Source organism: Dermacentor silvarum, chromosome 8, assembly GCF_013339745.2.
Source record: "Dermacentor silvarum isolate Dsil-2018 chromosome 8, BIME_Dsil_1.4, whole genome shotgun sequence".
Taxonomy (NCBI): domain Eukaryota; kingdom Metazoa; phylum Arthropoda; class Arachnida; order Ixodida; family Ixodidae; genus Dermacentor; species Dermacentor silvarum.
In genome coordinates, this window is record NC_051161.1 from 135,687,896 (window position 1) to 135,712,569 (window position 24,674).

At 46.0% G+C, this 24,674-nt stretch overlaps 1 protein-coding gene across 6 annotated transcripts in view; it reads left to right on the forward strand.

Annotated features, from left to right (window-relative positions):
• Positions 1–15,874, forward strand: part of LOC119462440 (zip homologous protein 2-like) — a 52,795-nt gene extending 36,921 nt beyond the window's left edge. For all 6 annotated transcript variants that reach the window (XM_049672020.1, XM_049672021.1, XM_049672022.1 and 3 more), the window contains exons 10-16: positions 1,707–1,794; positions 3,284–3,314; positions 6,375–6,443; positions 6,500–6,546; positions 6,611–6,642; positions 15,620–15,666; positions 15,738–15,874. In XM_049672020.1, the coding sequence (XP_049527977.1) occupies positions 1,707–1,794; positions 3,284–3,314; positions 6,375–6,443; positions 6,500–6,546; positions 6,611–6,642; positions 15,620–15,666; positions 15,738–15,771 (348 nt within the window). In that variant the 3' untranslated portion in view covers positions 15,772–15,874. The remainder of the gene's footprint in view (positions 1–1,706; positions 1,795–3,283; positions 3,315–6,374; positions 6,444–6,499; positions 6,547–6,610; positions 6,643–15,619; positions 15,667–15,737) is intronic.
• The last annotated feature ends 8,800 nt before the right edge of the window (positions 15,875–24,674 follow it).

The window sequence follows — 24,674 nt, forward strand, 5'->3', positions numbered from 1 at the left end:
GGTATTTTTCGAAGGTAGAGCAAACTCCTCCTCTCCGCGCCGTTTCCTCCTCGCCCCGCCATTAGTGAGCGAAGCGCGCGGCCGATATACCGCCCGCTTCATTTCGTATCGCATGCGGCGCGTTGAAGCGCTTGCTTGAAACGCGACTGTTCCGGGCGCTTTTTCACAAGGCTGTTCGTACGTAAGATATGCAGTGTACCTTCAATTATTAGTAGAATCTGCGTCGCTCAGACGAGCAAAACGAAAAGGTAGAACAAGTTAAACGCAATCCTAAGCAGCCTTTACTACTGCTGATTGTTTCTCGGAATCGAATGTTCTGTTTACCTGACGCATTTACGAAAACAAAGAGCTACGTCAAACTACGCACACACAACACGGCGGAGACATTTATGTGCTAAATACCCTCAACGTGTTTTTTTTTCTATTTCCAAAATGCATCCGCGCGCCTTTCTTTTCCCCTCAGTTATATGCCTTGGTACCCGTGTGCGCGCGCGCTTTCTCCATTTTGCTCTTTAATTGGGAGACTCTCCCATTATGATAATTTTATGAGGTCATGATGGCATTCATATTGCCAAAATACGCCCTTTTGTTCGCCGCAGAGCATAAACCGGAACTTTTTTTCTTTTTTTGCTCAGTCGTTGGTTGATGGTGAACTCGCGAACGCACCCACCTTCCCGCGTTCATCACTAACTGGGTAAGAACAGCGATCAGAACCTCCCTAAGTAATGACCTCCCTCGTTGGCAGTCAAATTTCTTTCTTCCGATACGGTGGAGCCATATCGCTTGGCGTTTGAGATTTAGTTTGCCACGAGGAACCGCAAAAAGCTTGCCCCCCTTGGCAATGCTATTCGAACATCCAACGACACAGCAAGTCGGCATCGTGCTGCAGCCGAGCGCGTCTTCAAAAATGGAAAAAGCCTACGCTCACGCACAGCGCACATACGTCCCGGTGTTTCTACGCTCACTAATGGCGCCGTTTTCCCGCGATAACGAAAGCCGCGTGGGTTATTCGTCACGTGTCAAGCCTCGTCCAATGGGAGAGCGGAAAACTGCGAAGAAGTCAGGAGAGGGGCAGAGGGCGGGGAGGAATTCTCCTTTCCTATTTGAACAATGGTTTGCGCTACCTTTGGAACATACAGGGACCTTAGCTCTGCTCCGTCGAGGCTCGCTCGTGGCGTGGCGTCGCAGCCAATGACAACGCGATTTTAGGTGCCGTTTCACTGTTATAGACGACAGACGCCGGCTTTACCGTACAATGGGACATATGACGCTTTCGCATAAAAAGCCTGTTTTCAAATTAGCTGAACGTAGTGAGACGCCCCTTTATACATAGCCGATAATATAAAAGCCTGTATATTACGCCTCAATCACAGATATTTATAGTTTTCTCTGTTTTATATAGGGCGAAATTGATTTATGTAGTTGAGATTATTTGCAGATGAAAACTGTTAGAAATCTGCGGGTCTGTGTACTGCCGCACAATTGTGGTTCCCTGAATCTTAGTCCCCGTTTTCGCGCTGTTTGCAGTAGTGTGTCGCCACAGTCATTCGTGCCCGCTCTAGTTTCTGCGGTGAAAGCCGGAACAGGGCCCCTCCCTGTTTTTAAGCAGCAAAATGGCCAGATAGGGCGAGCGCGCGCTTGTAATACTGCAAGAGGACTCCAACGTGTGCGCGCGGCGTTTGACAGGTGTCGCACGACCACCGCAGGGCATATCCCAGCAGAGAAGTCAGCACGCCTACGATGATGGTCACCACCGTGGCGGCGCTATCGTCGCAGCAGTCACACCGCCCCACCGTAAGGCACGCCCATAATCTCCTTGCATGTCTCAATGATGTTGCGGCTGCACGCCATGTAGTCGTGGTTAGTCCAAGCACATTATGTCGTGCGGGAAGGAAGGAAATAAGAAGAAAAAAGAAAGAAACTTTATTCAACCGCGACTTTAGTCTTTGGACTACACCAGTTTCGAGATATTAATTTTCAGTGTGTCCGACCAGATATATTAGTGTTGCAGTTACTTTCGCGCTTCAACGCAAAAAAGCAGCGTTTTCTTAAAAGAAGTGACTGGAACGCCAATGCATTTCGCCGGACTTGTTGAAAGTTAATATCTTGAAACTGGCGCAGTCCTGAGAATTCGTTACAAGTGGATATGCCTTGCGAACTCGCCGGCTAAAATTCATAGACTGAAATATGTACTGTAAAGTAATTAATTAAACAGTTCAGCGTAATTAGGTTTATTTAATGAAGCATTTTCATTTCTCGCATACCTAATTGTCGCCTCATGGAGTAATTTAGAGCAAGGGTTAGAATTGTACTCTCTGCCACAGGCAATTTTTTTAAAATGTGGTCCTTCTAAAAAATAAGAAATAAAAAAAAGACACCTGGTATATAGTTTCGCGAGAAAGAACTATGTTTGCTTCACCTGCAAAACAAATATGGCAGTTGTGGCCGTCGAAAGCCCCTATCGAGGGAATTTCCTGAGATTTATCATTTTGAACGTTTTTTAAAGAAAAGAAAAAAAATGTGCGGTATCTCCGTACGTACACATCGGGTCATTTATGGGAAGACATGCATTGCGCACGATCAGAGCGGTAGTATTTGCTACTTATGCTCTTTCTGTGACGATTTGCACTTAGCAATGCGCATCATCGTTGTCATCTGGAAACGTATACTCTTGAGCAGCATGGTCCGTGGCGTGGATCGCGAGCTTAGGCAGCGAAAATACTGTGACTTATGGCTTCCCGTTCTAGAGCTAGCAACCTCGCGGCAAGACATTTATTTTAAAAGGTTACAGAGGCGCTTAAGTGTTCTTACATGCATTGAATGCGAAAGCATTCTGGGTGTGTCTACTATATCATGTGACATTGTCACATGACGTCATCACTTGGTCTTGTGACCTTGCAACTTAAGGTTCTTACTTGGTTACGAGACTGTCACATGACGTGATCACTTGGTCATGTGCGCGAATTGGGCAATGTGAATTTTAGGGTGAGCCAAGTGAATTTTGGGAGTGGGCCAGGCCGGTTTTGAAAGTGGGTCAACTCAATTTTCGTATTGGGCAAAGTCAATTTTTTGGGTGTGGGACAAGTAATTTTTGACACTGAAACGTGACGTCATCACTTGGTCACGTGGGTTTTGGTACCGTCGGATGCAAACGCCGGACAGGCGCCGGATTTTCCGTTTCATTTAATGCTTTCGCATTAAATCATATCACTTACCGGAAATTACGATATTCTACTATATATTGCAACAACTTCCTCCTTTTCTTTTTCCCCTCCTCCTTTAGGCTTTTCAACAGCTAACGCTGGCAGCCGCAGGTAAGAAAACTGGCTCAATCTTCAGACCAAGTAAGGAACCATTCAGATTAAATGGGTCATGCGTACAGGTTGTCTCAACTGAGGATGTGATCGCAGCTAAGCCATTATTTCGTTTTACCAAGGACTAGTCTTGCCCAGTGTCCGCTGATGTCCTCAGCAGATTCTCAAGGAGTCCAAACTGGTCGCATCGGGTGAAACATGCGTGAATCCTTCGGGCGAACTCTTCGGGTGAATCCTGCTACGCACTCACAATAGCATTACAGATAATCTGTTAGACTGTTTTATTTCCGCGTACATGTCCGAAAATACACCCAACACGTGACTTTCATGTTAAACGCGCAATAACTAGAGTATTCGCGTCAGCTTCTCAAAAGAGATCATTAGAGAATCAAAGGCGTAAATGGCAGACCCCCACGGGAACAATAACGTATACCTTGATTTGTATTGCAAACAAGATACGTCCTTTGTAGCGGCCTCACCAGCTCGGTTCCACAAAGCTTAGTCTAGAATTGGGAAGCCTTTGCATCGGCCTAGTGTGGCACTGTACTAAATGGTGTACTACTCCCGCATGCTCGAACTGCCGTGAAATGCCGACACACATGGCAAAATTTTGCAGATGATTCTATTGGCACGTTCTAGAACGAACATATCGTGAGTGTTCTGCCTTCCAAATGCTTGCTCTGTGTTGGTGAACCTGCGTGGCATCGGACTCGCCGACTGGCGTACGTGCACCGCGCACCAAAGGCTTGCACTTCTCACGCGGTCGTGAATGAGGAATGGATTGCAACAGACGGTACTCCTACGATCTGAGAGACAGCTGGCCTCAATCACTTAACAAAGACAAAGAACGGGAAGTCGTTGCTGTCTTCGTGGTTCGCATAGCATCCACGACACCTCAACCAAGACTTGAGCGGCGTACGTAAAATTTGTACCAGAAGCCCAAGAAAAATGAATAATATATACCGAAAAAATAAGCAGTAAACGATAGGAATGAAATGAAAAGGCGGGAGAATCAGTAATTGAGCCAAGCCAGACAGACATTACGAAAGCAGCTGGCGCTTTAGAAAATGAGACGGGGAATACGATTAAAATGACAAAAAACTGGCATTTAGGAAAATTGCGACTGCATCAACAAAAATACGAACAAAAGCATTTAGGGCGCAGACCCATGGACAGACACGCGTTCTGGCGTACCATCTGTAGCTTCATTTGATGGCCGAACAATATGCGGCTAATGCAGGCGTTCTTTTCTTGTTTCCTCTGCTTTCAATAATGTGATAAGAAACTTATAACGACTATAGGAAAATGCCATGCACCTGCCAGATTGACACATCGGTGGTGATGTATGGAGTAATCACCACTCTGTGTCAAGATCAAGCTCTCTATATGCGACAGCTTTCTCCAACATCGTGTATGTCTACAAAAATGATGTTGACTAATGTTTCTGTTTTGTGAGAGAAGGTGTCGGGAAAGTCCACACTGCCCTTTCACGTGAAGCTCTAGCGCGTCCGTTTGCGTGCAGCTGTATTGCGTTCGCCCTCGGTCCGTTCCTCTCAAACCTCTCTTTTATGCTTTTCTATGACCTTATAGCATACGGTTAAAACAAAGTATTGGCTGTATACAATAAATTAGTGGTGTGCGATTATTCGAAAATTTCGAATACCGAATCGACTAGCTCCTATTCGCATCGAATAGACAGTATTCGTAAGTGCGAATATTTTTCGAATACTTCTTGAATAATTCTAAATGTCAACTGCGCCCAAATACACATAAAACTGCAGTGAAAGTACGGTAACATTTCACCCCCGCGGGCACAGTATAGACACAAAACATGAGAGCTTGCGTAGTGGAGCAGGCTGCGTCACTTAGGTAGGCATACTTTACAGGCTCGTCACATTTTACAGTGATCACTCAGACTCTCCGAAGAGCCGCGTGCATGCAAAGAAACTACTTGTTTGCTTCTAATGATCCATTTGTTCTTTTAATAAACAATGCTTCATAGCGTACTACGCAATGACAGAAACTTAAACTTCCTAACCTTAAAGGGACTGACAACCGATATTTATGGACCCAGTTTTTTAAGGCGCAACGAAAAGCTCACCCTCGGTAGTGTTTACATCTGCAGCGGTTACTTCCAAAAGTTCGTGGATACTTTGCAAGAACAATTTTTTGGATCTGAGCAGCCTCTAAAAAAAATAAGAGTCCCTCCTCCAGCAACGCTGAGAAGTGATAGTGATGCCGATAGCCCGGCTCGCAAATTGTGAAAGCCGCCCATCGTCCTGCTTTCACTGGAGGAAGTGCAACTGTGGTTAACCACCTATGATGTCAATTTCGAGCCACTTTTAAAGGTAAATAGACTGGTACCATAAGTTTGCGTTGCTGTACAGACCTTTATTATTACTGCACCGCGTTTTTTCCCAAGTACACGCCTACGTCATGGCTGGCTGGCGCCCGTCGTCGTTATTCAGTCGATAGACGAGCTAAGCCAAGTCATCGAAAACTAAGGCGAAGGCAGCGCCACTTTCCTACTCACTACAAACGAAGGCTTATGTGCACATTGTAAGTAGGAAAAAACTTATAACAGAAGGAATGTTAGTGCATTTCAATATTAATAAAAAGACCAGAAACAGCATGCATACACTGGTAGAAGGTCACGTGGTAGACCTCTTAAATAGGTTCATATTTTTGCCGCATGGGTCACCAAAGGTCATTTTTCACGACATTTAGTAAAGACTGAAAAATATAAATCCACATTTAATGAGCAAAATAGTGCCCGTTCTAGCCAATACGATAGACGATCTTTCCATCCGCGGGGTTATCTCAATTCATGTTCTGAGCGGTTGTCTGTCCCTTTAAGAATACTGGAATGTGAACATCGTTTTATAGTAATTGTGATAACGGCTATTTATTACTCAAGAAGTATTAGATCTTTTTATTCGCTTCTGGCTTTATTCGATTCGGTCTCAAAAATCACTATTCGCAAACTCCTACAGTAAAGCAGTGACTTTATTACCGAAGTGTAACGTGCGATGTATACCCGAGCCCCTCTGGTGCCTGCAGGTCGATTCAAGACTCTGAGTCATCAATGAGCAGTTGCTTCCGGACACCGAGCACCGATTCTTTGTCAGGGTGAGTGTACGCACGCGAAGCACAGATCAAGAGACTGAATTTCTTCTGTATTTCAGGTATAACACGAGTATTCCTGCAATCGCACCCCACGAAGTTGGAGACAGTATGTACTTTATGCCCACTCTTAGCAGTACAATACTAATCTTAGATTTTCCTTTTGCTCGCAGATTCGAAGAGGATTTTTAACCCATCGATAAGGGTGAGTAATATGCACTTTCATCATTTTCTCTAAAAAGGCTGGTGTGCAACATAGTGATTTAAACTCCTATTCCATGCCCAGGGGTGGGACTGCCCAAAGTAATTTTGGAGCAATTTCTGGAGCAAGTAAAAGTGCGTTTTGGAGCAGTTTGGAGCAGCTCGGAGAAGTCAAAATTTCATTTTGGGGCAATTTAGAGAAGATAGAATTTTAATTTGAAGCAGTTGGGAGCAGGCGAATCTGTATTTTGGGAGAATACTGGAATATGGCAGCGCACTTCGAAACCACGACGAAACACAGAATAAACTAGCACGAAGCGCGTAGTAGACGCGTACATTGTAGGTATAGCGTAGTAGAATATAGCAGATTGAGTCCAGTGGGCGCCCGGCGCATGCTTTCCTGTAAAGCCGAAAACATCGGTGGCACTAGGATCGAACTATATGTATATTCCCGCGCCAACGTTCATGATGATCGCGGGAAATGTTCTCAAATTATGCGGTCCAATCGACGCGGTAACATAACTTCTGGGTCACCCTATGTCACGGAATACCCAGAGAGCCGCAATCGTCCCTGGGCTGGTATAACGTAAAACTATTCCGATCTGCTTTTATTGCGATAGCAATTATTTGGACACTCCAGGCGTATATCTGCCGTTGACGTCGCAGTGAGAGAGAGAGAGATAGAAGAGAGGAAAGGCAGGGAGGTTAACCAGATGCACGTCCGGTTTGCTACCCTGCACTGGGGAAAGGGGGTATAGGGATGAAAAGAGAGAGAAAGGAAATCAGTGATATATTGCCATTATACATTTTGATTTCTCGTGCTAGTAACGTTAGCCTCTCTGAGTAAGAGAGCACAGTTTCGCGCACATTTGAAACTTCGCACGAAGTCTACAGACGGTCGCCAAGACCTGTCGACATGAGGTAGTGCAACAAGGCTTTCCTGAATTTCTGTGCCATCGACGCATACGGCCATGGTCCAAGGATCTTCATTTCCGAAAATGGTCGAGAGTCCAGCCGGTTCAATGCTGTCCGGAGAGCTTCACGCTCGACGTCGAACTGGGGACCGAGACATAAGACATGTTCAATTGTTTCTCTAGTTCCACAAGAGTCGCACATGGGCGTATCCCAAATTCCAATGCGGAACGAGTAGGCCTTTGTAAATGCCACCCCGAGCCAGAGGACGTCGCTGTGATGTTCCGTATAAAGTGCAGGGGCGATAACATCGTTGTCGCGCCGTATGCTGTATGTGCAAGTGAAAGCATGTGGTAGCGAGCCGACGATGGCTTAACGAAGGCGGCTCAATGTCGCGCGCGGAAAGGAGGAAAGCGGGGAGGAAGCGCGTCGTCTTCCGTCCCGCGCAAGGCACCGGGGGGAGGGGAGGAAGGGGGGACTACTCCGGCGGCTGCTGCATATGGGGCAGCCGCGAAGGCCTTATTTTGAAAGTGATCTGCGACGGGAACAATGTACGAGTGCCGATAGCTTGGTGTTCACTGTGTTCTCGCGGCTTAGTTCGCGGGGAAGCGAGAGCCAGCGGGAAGGTCAATTCGCTCGCTGTTGCTGCTGCACTTTCTCACTCCAGCGTTTGACAGCGAGTGTCGCGATTATCGAGTAAGATGTGTTAATGTTTGATTGTGTGCGCGTGACACCGTGCTTGTTAATTTAGTTATTACGCGATTGTTTAGAAGTTTATAAGGCCGATAAAGGTACAATCCTTGCTTCGTATAGCTGTCTATATACTAATTTGCTGTAGCAATCGACGCTTGGCCTATCGGGCAAAATTACGACTTTTCATTGCAAATCCGCCATCCACCTCAGCTAGAGAGCGTTGCGCCGCCCGGCACACAGCACCGTGTTCTGGTACACTCTAAATACAGCCCCGCTTGCCGTTTCAACAGCAGCGACAACAGCCGGGAGTGGCCGCGCGCGCGCCGGCGGGGCGATATGGATTGCAGGGGCGATATGGATTGACGTATGAACGGCTGAACTAATTTTACGAGAACGAATCCGCTCGCTGTTCGCGGCCGCTGCCGGAGCACACATGCCGAAGCAGTTCTGACGCAGCGTGGCGCAATTTCGCTCAATTTTCTGTGTTTAGCACAGTTTGGCGCAGGAATTAGCGTTTGTATCAAAATGGTACAATTGGCGCAGGAGTCCCACACCTGCATGCCCCAAATGATTGACACAACCGCAAATAACTGGCTTACCACTCAGAGATCCAAGCAGCCACGTACTAGACAATGCTGAGGCCGTCTAGCCCCCCTGCTTTCTTGTCCTGAACTGGCAGCTAAATATTCCGTTATTTGTCTCTTTGGGCACAAGTTGCCTAGATAGTTATCAAATTTAACGTTTAATACCATAAACTCCGCTCCAAAACTGGCTTTTCAAAAAAGTTCGTTCGGTTCTTAAGTGGGCCACTCGACAAAGAGCCAGACTGAGTAAGACCTTTCCCGATTTAGGACTAAATTTGCTCCGTTCGTCACACTTCTATAAAATTTGTTATTGCACGTCACATTTCGGAAAGCTTTCAATTTCTGGTGACATTTCTCGCGAGGGGGGTGGGGAGGCATCCCAGCCATGGGCCCGCGTCAAGGTCCAGCCTTACCTACGCACTTACCGTCTGTCTGTCTGCATCATTGCAAATTTTCACAATTACTTTATTTACGATTACTCCTTTTCGTACAAAATTTGCTTTAGCTTATATGTACCAAAAGCACTTTGCATTTGTTTCTCTACGAAAAAGCGGTTGTTTTCAGTCAAATATCGTGGATGCTCTACAAAAATTAAAAAAGCAGATACCAACACAGAGAAGGGATATTATTAAATATCCGATGTGTTTTACTTCATAATTAACTTCTTTTTTAGTTGCCTGTGGCAGATCGCATAATTCTAATCCTTCAGCTGAATTACAAAAAGAATTGAACATGCACAGGAAAACGAAATGCATCATCAACTTGAAAAAAATTCGCTAGTGAACTTTTTAACCAATTACTTTAGGGCACGTATTGTGGATTGCGAATTTAAGCCAGGGAGTTCTTCATGCACATTCATTTGTAAGTAATTATGAAACTACCACCAATTTAGAGGTAAGCGTCGTCAATCGCGGTAAAAAGGAACTGTTGCTCCGCTTGTATTTTTTAACACAATCCATTTTTATGCATTGCAGGACAAAATTTACTGGAACACCGATGCATTTCGTCGCACAATTTGGGAACGCATATCTCGAAACTGGTTCCATCCGCAGAAGTCGTTCCAAGTGGCTGTTCCTTGCGAACTCACCAACTCCAATTGGACAGCGTTAATATGTGCCCTAAAGTAATTAGTTAAAGTTAATTAGTGAAATATTTCCCATTATACATTTTGATTTCTCTTGCAAGTAACGTTAGCCTCTCTGAGTAAGCTGAAAAAGTAGAATTATGCTCTCTGCCACAGGCAATTTTAAATGCTCTGTTAACATTGAGATAAAATACACTAATGATATGTTGAAATAAGACGGTGTAATAAAACGTTGTTGAATTATGAAAATTTAAAATTTACTTTGCAAAGAGTTTCGAGAATGTTCTGTCTTCGACACGGCAGGTTCGTTAACCTAGAGTTGCTTACTGCAGTAACTCTAACTTGGCCTGTCGGAGACCGTCGAATTTACTGACTGGTACGTTTCAAGTAACCACGGAAGATGTTTTTATTTACGGCCACGGAAAAGAGCTCTTGGCGTTGTTAACTACACTGTTCTAAAGGAGCTGTCCGAAGCGGACATACCGTTTTTGTGCACATTTTTCTAGTAGGGCCAACCCTCGATTTAACGATGCTTTCTCCCGAAAACTTCATGAAGTAAAGATTCCTATGTTGTACTAGCCAAAATAATTTTTTAGCACATCGTTTTAAACACGTACGTTATAAATTTCCTGTAAACATTCATAGAGGTATGTGTGCATTCCCTTTTATTTCTCTAGTTTTCTTTAAACAGAGGAAGAGACACGCGTGCCGATTCGCTTATCTCGCAATGTATTTGCTGCGGCACTTAAACAGGTCAGCAACAAACCGCACCCTAAGGAAATGGCAAGGCCCAGCAAACAGGCCTTCGTGGGGTACGAGGCCACGTTCGATAGTGATCAGCATAGTATACACGAGACAGGGGTGGAATTCCTCCAAATGTTTTAGAAGTTTGTACATGTGCGCATCGTGAGATAAGGTTTGGGGACCTCGGAAACAGCGCAAAGTTAGTTCCTTCTGGCGCGACCGTGAAATTTGTACGTACTACGTACAGTCGTACAAGCTTCTGTATGCTCACGCACGTGAGTTGAATGAACGTTTATTGTAACTGCGATGGGGCTTCATCATCATCAGCCTATTTATGTCCACTGCAGGACAAAGGCCTCTCCCTGCGATCGCTATTTATTTATCCTTTACCCACAGCGCTGATTTGGCATTACAGTGAGGAGGGTGATACATACAACATAACACATAAATGCAGGTATATGGCAACAGAGACACAAAATTAAAAAAAAATACAGCATCGTCATCAACAAAACAACCTAAAAAATAACATACATCGACGCAGTGCCCCAGTGCGTTTGAAAACCTAAAAGTATGTTATAAAGCAAAAGAAAACATAAACGCAGTACTCATGTAAACGCATGTGCACATGTAATCAGGTAGTATGTTACTTCAAGCGGGTATTTCACTGAGGAACACTTTGCAAAGATAAGAACAAACTGGATACATTATGAATCACACGAAGCATGGCAGCTGCATGTGCACAGATAAAAGCTTTGAATCTAACGATGAAATGACGTGACCGGGCTCAAAGCGGAATAGAACACTTCATGTGATGCGATAGCCGTAATAGCAGACGGCGAACGGTTCCATTGGCAAATGGTTTTCGTTAAAAAAAAATAGTTGCTGTATGCTGCCGTCCTGCATTTATATTCACGTACCTTTCGAGCATGGTCAAGGCGTGCGGATACGTAATATGGTTTGAGGATATATGTTTCCCGTGGAATTACAAAGTATGAATAGTATACCGGGTGTTCAAAATTAAGCTTTGTGGTTTTCTTAAAGTTAGGCACTGGGAGGCACGCGAAGACTACCTGTGCAAATAAGTTATGTGGCCAGGTGGTCACCAAGTGAGATGATAATTATCGCTGTCAGTAGCCTAATTACCTAAAATTTATTAATTAATGTTTTATTCTTCTTCTGTCAGGGGTTTTACGTGCCAAAACCAGTTCTGATTGTGAGGCACGCGTAGTGGAGGGCTCCGGATGAATTTTGACCACCTGGGGTTCTTTAACGTGCACTACAACGCAAGCGCAAGGGCGTTCTTGCATTTCGCCTCCATCGAAATGCGGCCGCCGCGGCCGGGATTCGATCCGTCAATTTCGTGCTCAGCAGCGCAACGGCGTAGCTGACTGAGCCACCGCGGCGGATAATTAACGTTTTATTGACTGCAGTAAAAGCGCATGTTTGTATTCAAAAGTTAGAGGCACTCGTGTTTCTACACAGTTTCACTTGGAAGAATTCTTCTAGCATGTCTATGCTCCGAGATATCCGACTCCAAGTTTAAATTGTCGTTCGCATGATTACGCATGCAAGAGAGTGAAGATCGGCGCAAATCTCCTCCATGATGTGACGCGGCTGTTGCGTGCGGCGCAACAACTGACAACAAGGCGGAGGCATAAGCAAAGATAACTGTCCGGCTCCTCCTCTTGGCTGGCGAAATCAAGATATGACAGCGTGGTGTGTCGTACGCAGTCCGCATGATCGTGTTAAACGCTAACAGGAGATAATTTTTCGGCACATTTTTGTCTTACTTGAGATCGCACCGGGACATCATCTTGTGAACGCGTTAGCTTCATTGTCATATGCTAGAGTGCTTCTGGAATAGCGGCGCATCTGTACGGAAGGATAACCAAGAATATCCACGTGGAGTACCTTCGTGCTAATATGGCTGCTTCTGGTGGGACGAGGTATTCTACCGAAGAAAAAATAGTTCGAGTTCGCGTTCTCGTCGACAATGCTGCAGGTTGCCCTCGCTGGCGCTTTTTCATGCGCGTGCGTCGTCATAGGATAAAGAACCAACTGGTGTCGTCTACTGTACGAACCACCGACGCCGTACAAAACGTTTCTGGCACTCGCCGCTAGGGTACAGCGCATGCACACTCCGAACATGCAAAAGGTGGATTGGAGGAAACTCTATGGAGCGGCCTGGGAAAGACAACGCGCGCCACCTATTTCGGAGGCCACGGACTAAGCAGCGTGATGCGACTAAGTGAAGGAGAGATGGCCGGGCCGGCGTCATAGCGTCCCTAGATTGAATTCCATCTATACTCGCGAACAACTTCCTGTGGCAATTAAGAGAAAGCTACGGAGGCAATGTACGCACAAGTTAGAGCGCTTCTGAAAAATGTCGCAGTTTCACCCGAAAGGCGAAGCATGAATTGCAATAGCAACTTAGTAGAGAGCTATATGGAGTAAGGATAGCAGTTTTATCAGCTGTATAAACTTTGACATGCAGCAGCACCAGCAACGCGCAGAACTGTGGTCGACGCCGTCGCCGTTTTACCCGCGTTCGCACCGAACGCGCGCGGCGTTGGTGACTGTTGCCAGGGCCTCTGGAGGCGGCTCGGAGGTTTTCGACGAGATCAGAACGGGAAACTCGTCGAGCAGCGTCGGAAGTGTTTACCACCTTCTCGTCTCGCAACGTTTTTATATAAATACGCATTTGGTGCCGCAGTCAGTCAGTCATAAAAGGTTATTCTCGGTACTGGGAGTGATGGATTCTGCGACCCCACCAGATGGCCCTCAGTCAGTGCTGAAGGCGACCTCTCGGGCTCGCGCTGTGACCCGGACTTGTAGTTCCGGATCAGAGCTGGCCAGCAGGGTCTCCCACTTTTGTGAGCCTACAAGCTTCTGAAGTTCTTCGGGTGGGGGGTCTGCGGGGCAGTACCAAAAGATGTGTTGCATTGTGGCTCTCTGACCACATTTCGAGCAATCGGGTTTGAATTCGTCTGGGTTGATGTGGTGCATTGGGACCGGGTCTGGAAGACTATTGGTTTGGAGTTGTCTCCATTTAACCTCTTGAGCTTTGGTAAGGCTTTTGTGAGGTGGCGCTAGCGTTTGTCTACCTAACTTAAAGTACTGGGTGACTTCCTGGTAACTGATGTGCCGCAGCTAAACGGCGCCTCCCTGCCTCCCTCCCGGTCCCCCCACGGCCTTTCGCGCTACGGAAGAAGTCGCGTTTGCTCTCTCTCTCTCTCTCTCTCTCTATATATATATATATATATATATATATATATATATATATATATATATATATATATACGGTGATTGTAAAGGTGGAAAGAGACGCTTAATTCTGCAGCCTTTCAGGGAGCAGAACGCGCGTTTGTTCTCAACCGTGCGTTCGCTCCACGTGAAAGCGCGCGTCCCTCGCTCCCTTTCACTCGCACATACAGCGTCCGGCGCGCGGCGACGATTTCATCGCCGTTGACGTCATACGGAACCTCACGGCGACGACGATGGCGACACTGACGGCAGAAATCCTCTTTGAGTGTCCGTATAACTGCTATCGCAATAGAAGTCCCGCGTTTTAATTCACGTTGGTTTAGGGTTGGGAAGAGAAAACAAACAGCTTATTTATTAGCAACAGGTAAAGAAGACAGAGCACACCACTGAGTGTGAAAGTTAAATTATTTTGCTTCATGAGAAAGAAGGAGGCTGGCTGGCTCCTCCTCGCTCGTGCAGCTGGAGCCAATCGGCGACAGCCGAAATTCTGTAAGAGTCCAATAGGTGGACTCTTACAGAATACCCGCCTAGGCTGGTGTGTCTTGAGCAGGGCGTTTCGCCTTGGCGCCTGCCTTAGCGTCGACGTTGAGCGACGCCGGGAGACGAAACGCCAGAAAACGCAGGGAAAACGCTGAATGTAGGGTGACCTTAAGAGTAGCGCCGCGCTCGCCTAGTTAGTGCGAGCTTGGCCATGGGCGCGACTGAGGCCGGGCCGTCTTCTGCGAGCGTTGCGCGGGAGCAGGAGGCTTTCAGCCGTCGTCGGCAAGCGGCGTCTGACCACCCCGCGGATATCGCCCGGCGAGCTGCTTCACTGGAGAGGGTTCGCAATGTCGAGCGCGCGAAGTTAGCGTCGGAGACTGAGGAAGAGCGAGCCGTTCGGCTCGCAAAACACCGGGAGCGGGACCACAATGTCGGATAGGCTAATCAAGTGAAACCAAGACTTAACCACAAGTGAAACCAAGACTTAACCAGGTTAAACCAAAGTTTCTCTTTACATATCCAGGGTTAGCTGAGTTAACCCGCAGCCGTTTTTTACTAACACTTCACATTTTTCGAATTTAGGCTGGCCACTGCACGTAACGCCACTTGGTTCGCGCCACTTGGTTTCAGTTTGCTTTCAATCTTATGTTTTGCTATTAGAAACATTCTTAATAATAAATACATTTGTATATTTGGAATAAATTATGGGGTTTTACGTGCCAGAACCACGATCTGATTATGAGGCGCGCCGTAGTGGGGGACTCCGGAAATTTGGACCACCTGGAGTTCTTTGATGTGCACTTAAATCTAAGTACACGGGTGTTTTCGCATTTTGCCCCCATCGAAATGCGGCCGCCGTGGCCGCGATTCGATCCCGCGACCTCGTGCTTAGCAGCCCAACACCATAGCCACTGAGCAACCACGGCGGGTAGAAGCATTCTTAATATAAATATTTACATGACAAAATATAATCTCTACATAGTCATTTACTTCAAACTACGTAGACGTCAAGTATAGTCGAGTTTGCAACATTGTTTTTTCTTGCGTATCCTCATGTCTGTTCCCGTCCATCCGGCATTTTGCAGTACTTGGTCTAGTGCAGGAGTCAGATGGGAGGTCTCTATCGGAAAACTTTGGGAGGGGGCAGTGTTAGAGGGATGTGAATAAACCACGGCTCTAGTATCTGTGCAATATTCATATTTCAAACATTTTTTCAACAGCTGCTGAGAACGCCATATGGGTCAACCCAAAGGAAGCAGCTGAATTTGTAAGTATATTTAGGGAGAGCCAAAGTTGAACTAAGAACGACAAATTATGTCTACTTGATCTATCTTGCAGGTCACCTGCTAGCACTTGCTTTTCAAGGAGTTGAACAGGTGCAGCCCTCCAAAACAGAAGTGCTGAAGAATGTACTAGTGCTGACAAGCGGTCGCATTGATAAAACAGCCAAGTATGTTGTACATGCTACCTTGTTTCAATAAAGAGAAGTTACATTTTCCCACTTAATTTTACTTTGGTAGCAATGTTCTAGAATAAAATGCCAACATTGCCATTGAGACAAGGGACAGATAATCATTTCATTGTGTGATGAAGCACCTGCCCATACATTATACAACAGCAAACTGAAGTGGTACAACTTTGAATTTGAATTGAATTTGAATTTGCCTATATTTCCATAAATGTACAATTTATGGGGGATTTAAGGAAAACGTTGCGCACAGCAACTTGACGCCCCTTAAAAACCCAGTCTGAGGGCAGCAGCGGCAGGCACAGGCGCTAATTCAGGACTGACAACAAAAATACATGTGAATACAATGCAATGTTGGCTTAAACTTATGCCATAAAAAAATCAATATAAGAAAAACACTACAAACAGAAAATAGCAGTTTTATACATGAGCCAACAAAAACGGTAAAAAAGATTGATCATGATCAAATATCACTGAAAACTCATACAAACGCCAAACAGGGCAAGAAATGACATCAATGTTTTTGCGCATGAGTGTGTTTAACAAGCGTGGTAAGCGATGATGTAACATTTGAAAAGCATAATTAGTGCGAGGATGTGGTACATGCCAGTGTTCAGGTGACCGTGTGCTGTATTCTGTTCTATTTCTAATTAACTGCGTTAAATACGTAATGTATGACTGATTTTGTTTCACGTCTTTTCGATAGGCTAACGACAGTCTAAAGTCTAACAGAGAGTGCAGCGTGATTAATTTAAGTTGTTTGAAGAGAGGTGCAGTATGAGAATCTGTTGGAGCATTGAAAATAGTACGAATTACCTTTTTTTTGCAGCAGGAACAATCGGTTTATGTTGGTAGCAGACGTTGTACTCCACACCAGACAGCAGTAGTGTATGTGACTCAGAAAAAGAGCATTATATAAGAGAAGTTTGACCTTGCGTGGTAGCGGTTTTAAACTGAACAGTATTCCAGCTACTTGGGCAAGTTTACCTGCAAGGAAGTCTATGTGATCATTCCATGACATATGGCTATCAAAAAACACACCAAGTGTTTTCGCAGACCGGACAAGCTCAATTCTTGAAGAGCCTATAAAAATGTCTGACTCGCGAATACCGCGAATACCGTAGTACTCTAACTTCTTTAATAAAAGTTCATGATCAACAGAGTCAAACGCTTTACTGAGCGTTTCAAGTAAGTTCAAGCATTTATTCTTGGCTTGAAATAAAATAGTTTTGGTTTTGTCATTATTAATTTTTAAGCCATTATCCTGTGACCATCTATGCATTTTAGCAAGAATAGAATTTGCAGTTGAAGTTAAGCTTGCAATATTGTTCGACGAAAAAAGCACAGTAGTATCGTCTGCGTAGATGATATATTTTGGCTCACTATCCACGAGAACAAGGTCGTTAACATAGACGTTGAAAAAAAGGGGGCCTAGTATGCTCCCTTGGGGAACTCCAACTTTTAATTGTTTGATTTGGGAGCAGATGCCATTACTTTAGTTGACTCCGCTGCTTTAATAAGATTTGACCATATCTAGAGCAATACCGCGAATACCGTAGTACTCTAACTTCTTTAATAAAAGTTCATGATCAACAGAGTCAAACGCTTTACTGAAGTCGATTAGTATACCGAGCGTGAGTTGCTTTAATTCAATATTTCTCAATATCAATTCCTTTTGCTCTAGTAAGGCAAGCTGGGTTGACCTTCCACTTCAGAAAGCATACTGACAGTCTGTTAGCAGGCTGTGTTTTTCTAAGAAATCTGAGATACGCCGAAATATTATTTTTTCAAGTCCCTTTGAAAATGTTGAGAGATAGGTCTGTAATTAGATATTTCAGTTTTATTACCCTTTTAATCATTGCTATTACTTTAGCGATCTGAATTTTTGCAGGAAATACCCCAGATACCGAGACAGAGATATTAAACGTATACCAAAACAGGTGCGATAATGTCTAAGACGTGTTTTACAGGTGTAATCTGTATGCCGTCAACGTCACACGATGTAGTATTACGTAACTGAAAATAAGTGAATTAACTCAGATTCAGTAGAGGGATATAAGAAAATGCTATCGGGGCATCGGACCTGAATATAGCGGTCGGCATTTTTATCTACACATATGCCAGCTGCACTGATAAAATAATTATTAAAACAATCGGGTAGGGTATTCGTTCGGAATACTAATTCCGTCTCTCAAAATCTCAATACTTGCATATGAGGACGATGCATGATTTAGCATACTGTTTATTTTTTTCCAAGTTTTGCGACTATCATTATGACAAAACATGAAATATTCATATTCATAAGAGGTTTTAGCTTTCCGAAGCTCATTTGTTAGCTTATTACGGTAGCGTTTAAATATGTGCAGAGCAGTTATATTACGCGACTTAACTTATTGAAGAGCATGTTCTTGAACTTTATTTTGCGAAACAGGTCATCTGTGATCCATGGCTTACAAATATGCGAAGATCGTTTGCGTTTCGTTCGCAGAGGAAAGTTTTCTTGGTAACACGTGCTGAAAATCCGCAGAAATTCCTCATACGCTGATTCGGCACACCGTGTGACGTATACATCGCTCAAGTTGAGTAACTGGACCCGAGTGCGAAAAGATTCAAGGCGATTCGGTGTAATCAGTTGGCTGGGTAAAAGACGCTCTGTTGTCTTTTTGGTGTGTCGTTTAAGACAAAAAAAGGGCATGTGGTCACTCAGGCTGCACGAAAGAACGCCGGCCTTTGTGATTACTGTAGAAACATTGGTTGTAAACAGATCCAGGCCAGTGGACGCGCCCTGTGTTACTCGCGTTGGCACGGAGATAACACTTGAGCATCCATGCGACTGAAGCAAGATATGAAATTTCCGAGTCAAGCGAGTGTCAGCTAACATATCTATGTTAAAGTCGCCACCCCAGATGACGTCATACTTATACATGGAAACATACATAAAAAAGTTTTCAAGGAAACAGAAAAACTCTGGATATTCCCACTTGCTGGACGATAAAATACTGAGTAAACGCTTCTGCCACAAAGAAAGGACAGAACCTCGTAATCATCGGTGACGCATGAGAATTCTTCGATGTAGTCAACATTAACACTTTCGCGAACAAGTAAGCTAACACCAACACCGCGAGAGGTGGTCCTGCATTGATTAAAACATTGATAGTCAGGTAGATGCCAAACAAGTGAACCACGGTTGTACCATGTTTCAGATAACATAACGAAGTCAAATTGAAAATTAAGGCTGCTAAAGAACACATCTAGCTCGTTATGTTTGCTTCGAACAGATTGACAGTTTAAATGAAAACATTTAGCAGATAGACTGTGTTCCGAACCGATGTAATTAAGAAACTCTATGGGAGATACCCAATCTGCACTAGACATGGTGAACATGATGACAGGCAGGTTGACTCATCATTTCAAATTGTTAAGGTCAGTTGCATTCTTTACCACATAAGCAGTATTACCTTCTTCCTTCTAATAAGGATCTTTCCACCGCGGTGCAAAACAAAACGAAAATTGTTTGCTTTCGCCCATTCCTTAGCCTTCTTAAGCAGAAACCTGTTATGCGTTGTCAAGTTTTCCATCACGTATAGGCGAGATTGAACTGTAGGGAACAATTTTCTTTTTTCTAACCACTGATCTCGGACCATTTGCTTCGCAAAATGTATGATGATACCAGGAATGTTATCCGCCCTAGCTGGCAACCTGTGGATTGCAGATATCGACTGATCGTTCAGCATGTCTAGCTTGAGCTTGGAAGCGATAGCATTCATTTGGGTGAGCAGGACTACATCCCTAACATGCTTAACGCCATGAACTTCGAGGTTCAGCTTTCTGCTCTGATACTCGAGATCATTTACAGAAGCAATGCGCTCCAGTTCGGCGGCTGAGCCACCCGTTTTTTCCAGCTTTGAAACCTTGTCGGCAAGACATTTAATCTCGCCATCGTGCCTAACTACATCAGCGAGCGCGACGTCGTATTTGTCAGACGTGAGTTTGACCGATGCTTTCAGGTCGTGAACCATCTTTTTCAGCGGTAGTAGCTCGTCAAGCTTTCTATTCATCTCGAGAAGCAGAGCAGCAACAGAAGTATCACCAGCACCCTTGAGACATCGTGCATTTGACTCGGCCTTTCGGCATTGTGGGCACTTCCAAGATTTCGTGTAATCTTCTCCTTTCGACTTAAAAGATTTCTCTGAGACTCCAGAGCAAGAGCCCAAATGTAAAACGCCCGAACATGCACAGCACGTCATGTGCCGAGAGTCAGTTGATATATCTTCCGTGCATTTCGCACACGTTTCATCGCCGAGTTCGCTCATGGCAATTTAAGAGCACAGCTATCTGTACACAGAAAAACTAAATCTCGGGAGGGCAACGGCTAAGAGCACTTCAACATCAAAGAACCAGCGTGGCAGCAGCAGCGGCGAAGTAGGCCAACATGAGTGTTTTGCTACATAAAACAGCAAATATAAACAACCAACCTGCAAGAAGTTCGTAGCAGGTTTAGACAGCGTGCATGGCTCTCCGCTGCCACTGCCAGAATGACGGCAAGCTTGCGGGGACGCCTTTTTAGGCCTTGACTTCCTCGGCGCTTCCGTCGGAGCGGCAATGATGTGGTTGTTGACGTAGAGGAGCGATTTCCTGTAGGTCTTCTGAGGCTGCGCAGCAGTTGCGGCTCCGAAACAGTTGATCAGGCAGCACCTGCAAGAAGTTCGTAGCAGGTTTAGACAGCGTGCATGCCTCTCCGCTGCCACTTCGCCAGTAAAAGTGCCACAGAAGTGAAAACTGAGCAAAGGGAACATAGGACATGAGCTGATCAGACTATCACCTGCAGGAATACAGACCGCCGAATCTGTCATCCTAATGGGCTCGTTTCAGTTTCCTTGCATGACAGCACATGCCATAGGTTCCCTTCCGTATGACCATGACACTGTGGGGTTCTTTATGGTAGATTGCTGCAATAGTATGTCGTTGTCCGTACCCTGGCCATTGTAACCTGAACCACATCGCTGCTCCACACGTACCTGATGAGCAACAAAACAACTGTGTACACACTTCACTCTGGCACAATAGTGTGTGAGCAAAGCAGGGCAGGAAATATGCTTTTCATGTTTGGGATTGCTGCTTGAATAGTCTGCACACAGGAATACCTTGGTACAAAACTGCAGACATGTCACTTCCAACATATTTTTGAGGGGAGATGTCTTCATTCCGCCATAAACATTAGACAGTTTTAGTTTAGCGTACGCTTTAGCGGTCAGAGGATTTGGCAGGCGGGTGGTCGATGCAGCATCACCTCAGGGAGCTGCATCGTCTAGTTTTCCCGAGGGAGTCGTTCAATAGACCTCTCCCTGTTTGCAAACAGCGTGACGTCACTGCGGGGGCCTCTCCCCTCTGCCGCGCCTCCGAAGCGGGCGCTGGTTGGCAAGAAACGTTCGTGCGACCTCTTCTCCCTGCAGAAGAGCGCTGCTTGTATATCAACTGCCACGATCGTAAGTCCGGCATATTGCGATTTTTTGAAGTGGCAGCATTTCTGAACTGTGCTTAGGAAGTGTAATCGTCTCCATTTTACCGGGGCAACAACGTAGCGCTGTTGCCGACGAGTGCATGGTTCCCGTAAGTCAGCGTGTGTGATTTCGTAAAAGTGCGCCTCTTCCGTAGATCAAACATCCACAAAAATGTATTACTCCTCGAAAACGAACATTTTGTCCCTGAATGTGCACATTTTCGAGGTGTCAAAGTGCTACTTCGCTAAATTCTGTTAAATTTGTTTCTTCGAACACAAATTTGCATTGCATTGTCATGAATGCACTGATTTGCGCCCCATTTACACTGTACCAAACGATATACAACATAAAGTTTGCTGCTCTCAACTTTACAAGACCCAAGTTTTGCATGTTTATGTGCATCATCACGACATAGAGTCCGTACCATGAAGGTGAATGCACCAATAACGAAAAAAAAAATAGAAATTTCAATGTTACTTAAGACCCGTGAGATCTGCGTTAAATCACGATAATTTCAGTGGCTTGCGTTTAGGGCATTCCCCGTGGTTAAATGTATACACGCAGCTTCGGCAGCGGTCCAAACATCGTAGAAGTTCATTCGTAGCCATACCTCTCACTCGATTTTTTTTTTGCACACAGCGCGAATGGTCCCGAAATACGTGCGCTCACTAATCATCGCGTCTCATTCAATCTCACCTGTTCAATAATTACGGTTCCTGAAGTTCAACCGGAGCCTGATCACTACGACCGGTTTTATTACACGCAACACGCGTCCACAGTCTCGCAAGCGAGATGTATTGTTTATCGCGTAGTACACCAAGTGCGCGTGCACACACACATAATGTGGTCCGTTTACCTACGCTAAGATGAGCCGATATCGTCGCTGTTCTCGCGGCACACTTTTCCACAACAAATGTACCACACATCCATGGAAAAGCCGATATTCTTCATTGCACAGTCCATCGCAGACCACCACCGTGGTTCATGTTCGCAAGCAAAAAAGACCAGCATCGCCACATTTTCATCATGCAGTTTACCACACGCCGATGTTCTCCGACACACGTTAATGTTAATCTGGCTGGCAAAAGAATTGTGGAGGTTCACGTAAAAACAAAAAAGAAATAAAAGAAATAAACACACGCGTCCACGTGGCGCCCACCTACACCAAATAAAGCGCGACTGCACCACGCAGAAAGCCGGCGGCGGCTGTTTTTTGCCAACCAGAGTCACCGCACGTGCGCCGGTGACGTCACGCTGTGACGTCGCCGGTGCGGTGTGACGTACCCCAGGAGAGGTCTATCGGCGACGTAGGGCGGCGTAATTGGGGCGAATGAGATGATTGGCGACGCGACAACGGCGAGCGGGACTGGTGACCACGTGGAGAAGGTGAACGTCGGTCCGGCATGGAGGGAGTGTCTTCAGCGGTGCTTTGGGGATGCTCGTGGTAGGGCTGAAATCGGCCATGATCCATGTCGGGGCGACGGTTGTTTCCATAGCACCGGCTGTTACAATGGCGGGCCACGTGTACAATACGACGGCAGTTAAACCAAATGGGACGGTCATCAGCAGTCCTCCACTCGGCTGGGTTGCGAGTACGAATCGGCGGCCTTTGACCTTGGGCGTGCGGAAATGAAGGATGGCGGTCGATCCGCTGGGAAGGAGCTGCGGCGCACATATAGTCCAGGCCAGCAGTGTAGAGTTTCTGATGAACTTCGACTAGTGGCACCATCTGGGAGCTATGGTCACAGGTATGGCCGCACGTAGAAGCAGGAGACACAGCGTCAAGTTCACGTCGGATGATCTTCTTCACGTGTTCCACGGTGAGCGGCGCCGACGGCTCAGGTACGTCTTCACAAGACCATGTTTCTGCCCTGTTCCGAAGCCGAACGAAATTATGGGCAATGCGTCGACTTTTGGCGGCCTAAAAGCGCTTGCACTCTTGGATGATGGCATCGATGGTGTCGCAGTCTTTGCAGATTAGCAGGTTGAAGGCATCGTCTGCTATGCCCTTTAACATGTGGCCCACATTCTCAAACTCCGTCATGCCGTCGTCGGCTTTGCGGCAAAGGGCAAGCATGTCCTGTATATAAGTCAGGTATGACTCTGTAGCTGTTTGCGCACGAGATGCCAGCTCCTTCTTTGCTGCAGCCTTTCTACCTGTGGACTTGCCGAACAGGGAACGCATCTTTTCCTTGCATGCATCCCAGCTCCCAATTTCGTCTTCATTAATCTGAAACCACACCTTCGTGGTTCCTTTGAGGTAAAATAATATGTTTGCCAACATGATCGTCTCATCCCAGTGATTATTCTTACTTGCACGCTCGTATAGGGTAGCCAGTCCTCGATTCCGACGTTGTCAGTCCCGCAGAATGTGCCTAGGTCTTTTAGTTGAGTCAGTACGACCGTTGTCGTTGCAGCCGCCTCGGTGCCCGCAGACACCTCTTCCGCCATCGGGGATAAAGCCAAGCGTCGGCCGCTGCGGAGCTCCGTTGTACCGTGTGGGTACCCAGCACCTCCACCAAAATGCCACGGGGATGAAATTAGCAAAAAGGGACAGGAAAATTATATTTACAAGATATATACAGAGAGAGACGGCTGCAGGCAAGATGGCAGAACAACACGTGCGCTGCCCAGATCGTCGTCTTCACCGTGTTTCTGGCGCATTCTTCTATGCGAGGCACAGCGCGTAACAATATATATATATATATATATATATATATATATTGTACTGGAGATTATCGGTACTGGCACGGGGTAAAGTGTGAAAGAGGAAGTCGACGAACTAGGAGTGCGCGCTCGATCGGTGTCCAGCTGAGACTGCTCCGTCTTCTTGTACATCAGTCAGACGCCCTGTGGACTTGCAAGAACATCCCGTGACATTTGGTGGAGGTGCGGGGTAACGTTTTCCCCGACCTGGAGCTCCGCAGCCGTACGTTGCCATCTGCGGCCACAATGACCGACGACGCCGGCCCTTCGCAATCCGCTCCCGCCCCCCCGGCTGTTGTGTGTTCTGGTGCGGTACGTCAGCGCGACCCTGCCATCTTCAGCGGCACCGACGATCACGACGTGGAGGACTGGCTTGCAGAGTATGACCGCGTTAGCGCGCATAACAAGTGGTCTGATCGCGACAAGCTGACCAACGCCATCTTTTATCTGACTGATGTGGCACATCTGTGGTTTAGAAACCACGAAGCCGAATTTCGAACCTGGTCAGCTTTCACCGAGACCCTCACTTCGGTCTTCGGCCGTCCCGCTGTGCGCAGACTCCGTGCTGAACACCGTTTGCGTGGTCGCGCTCAACAAAGC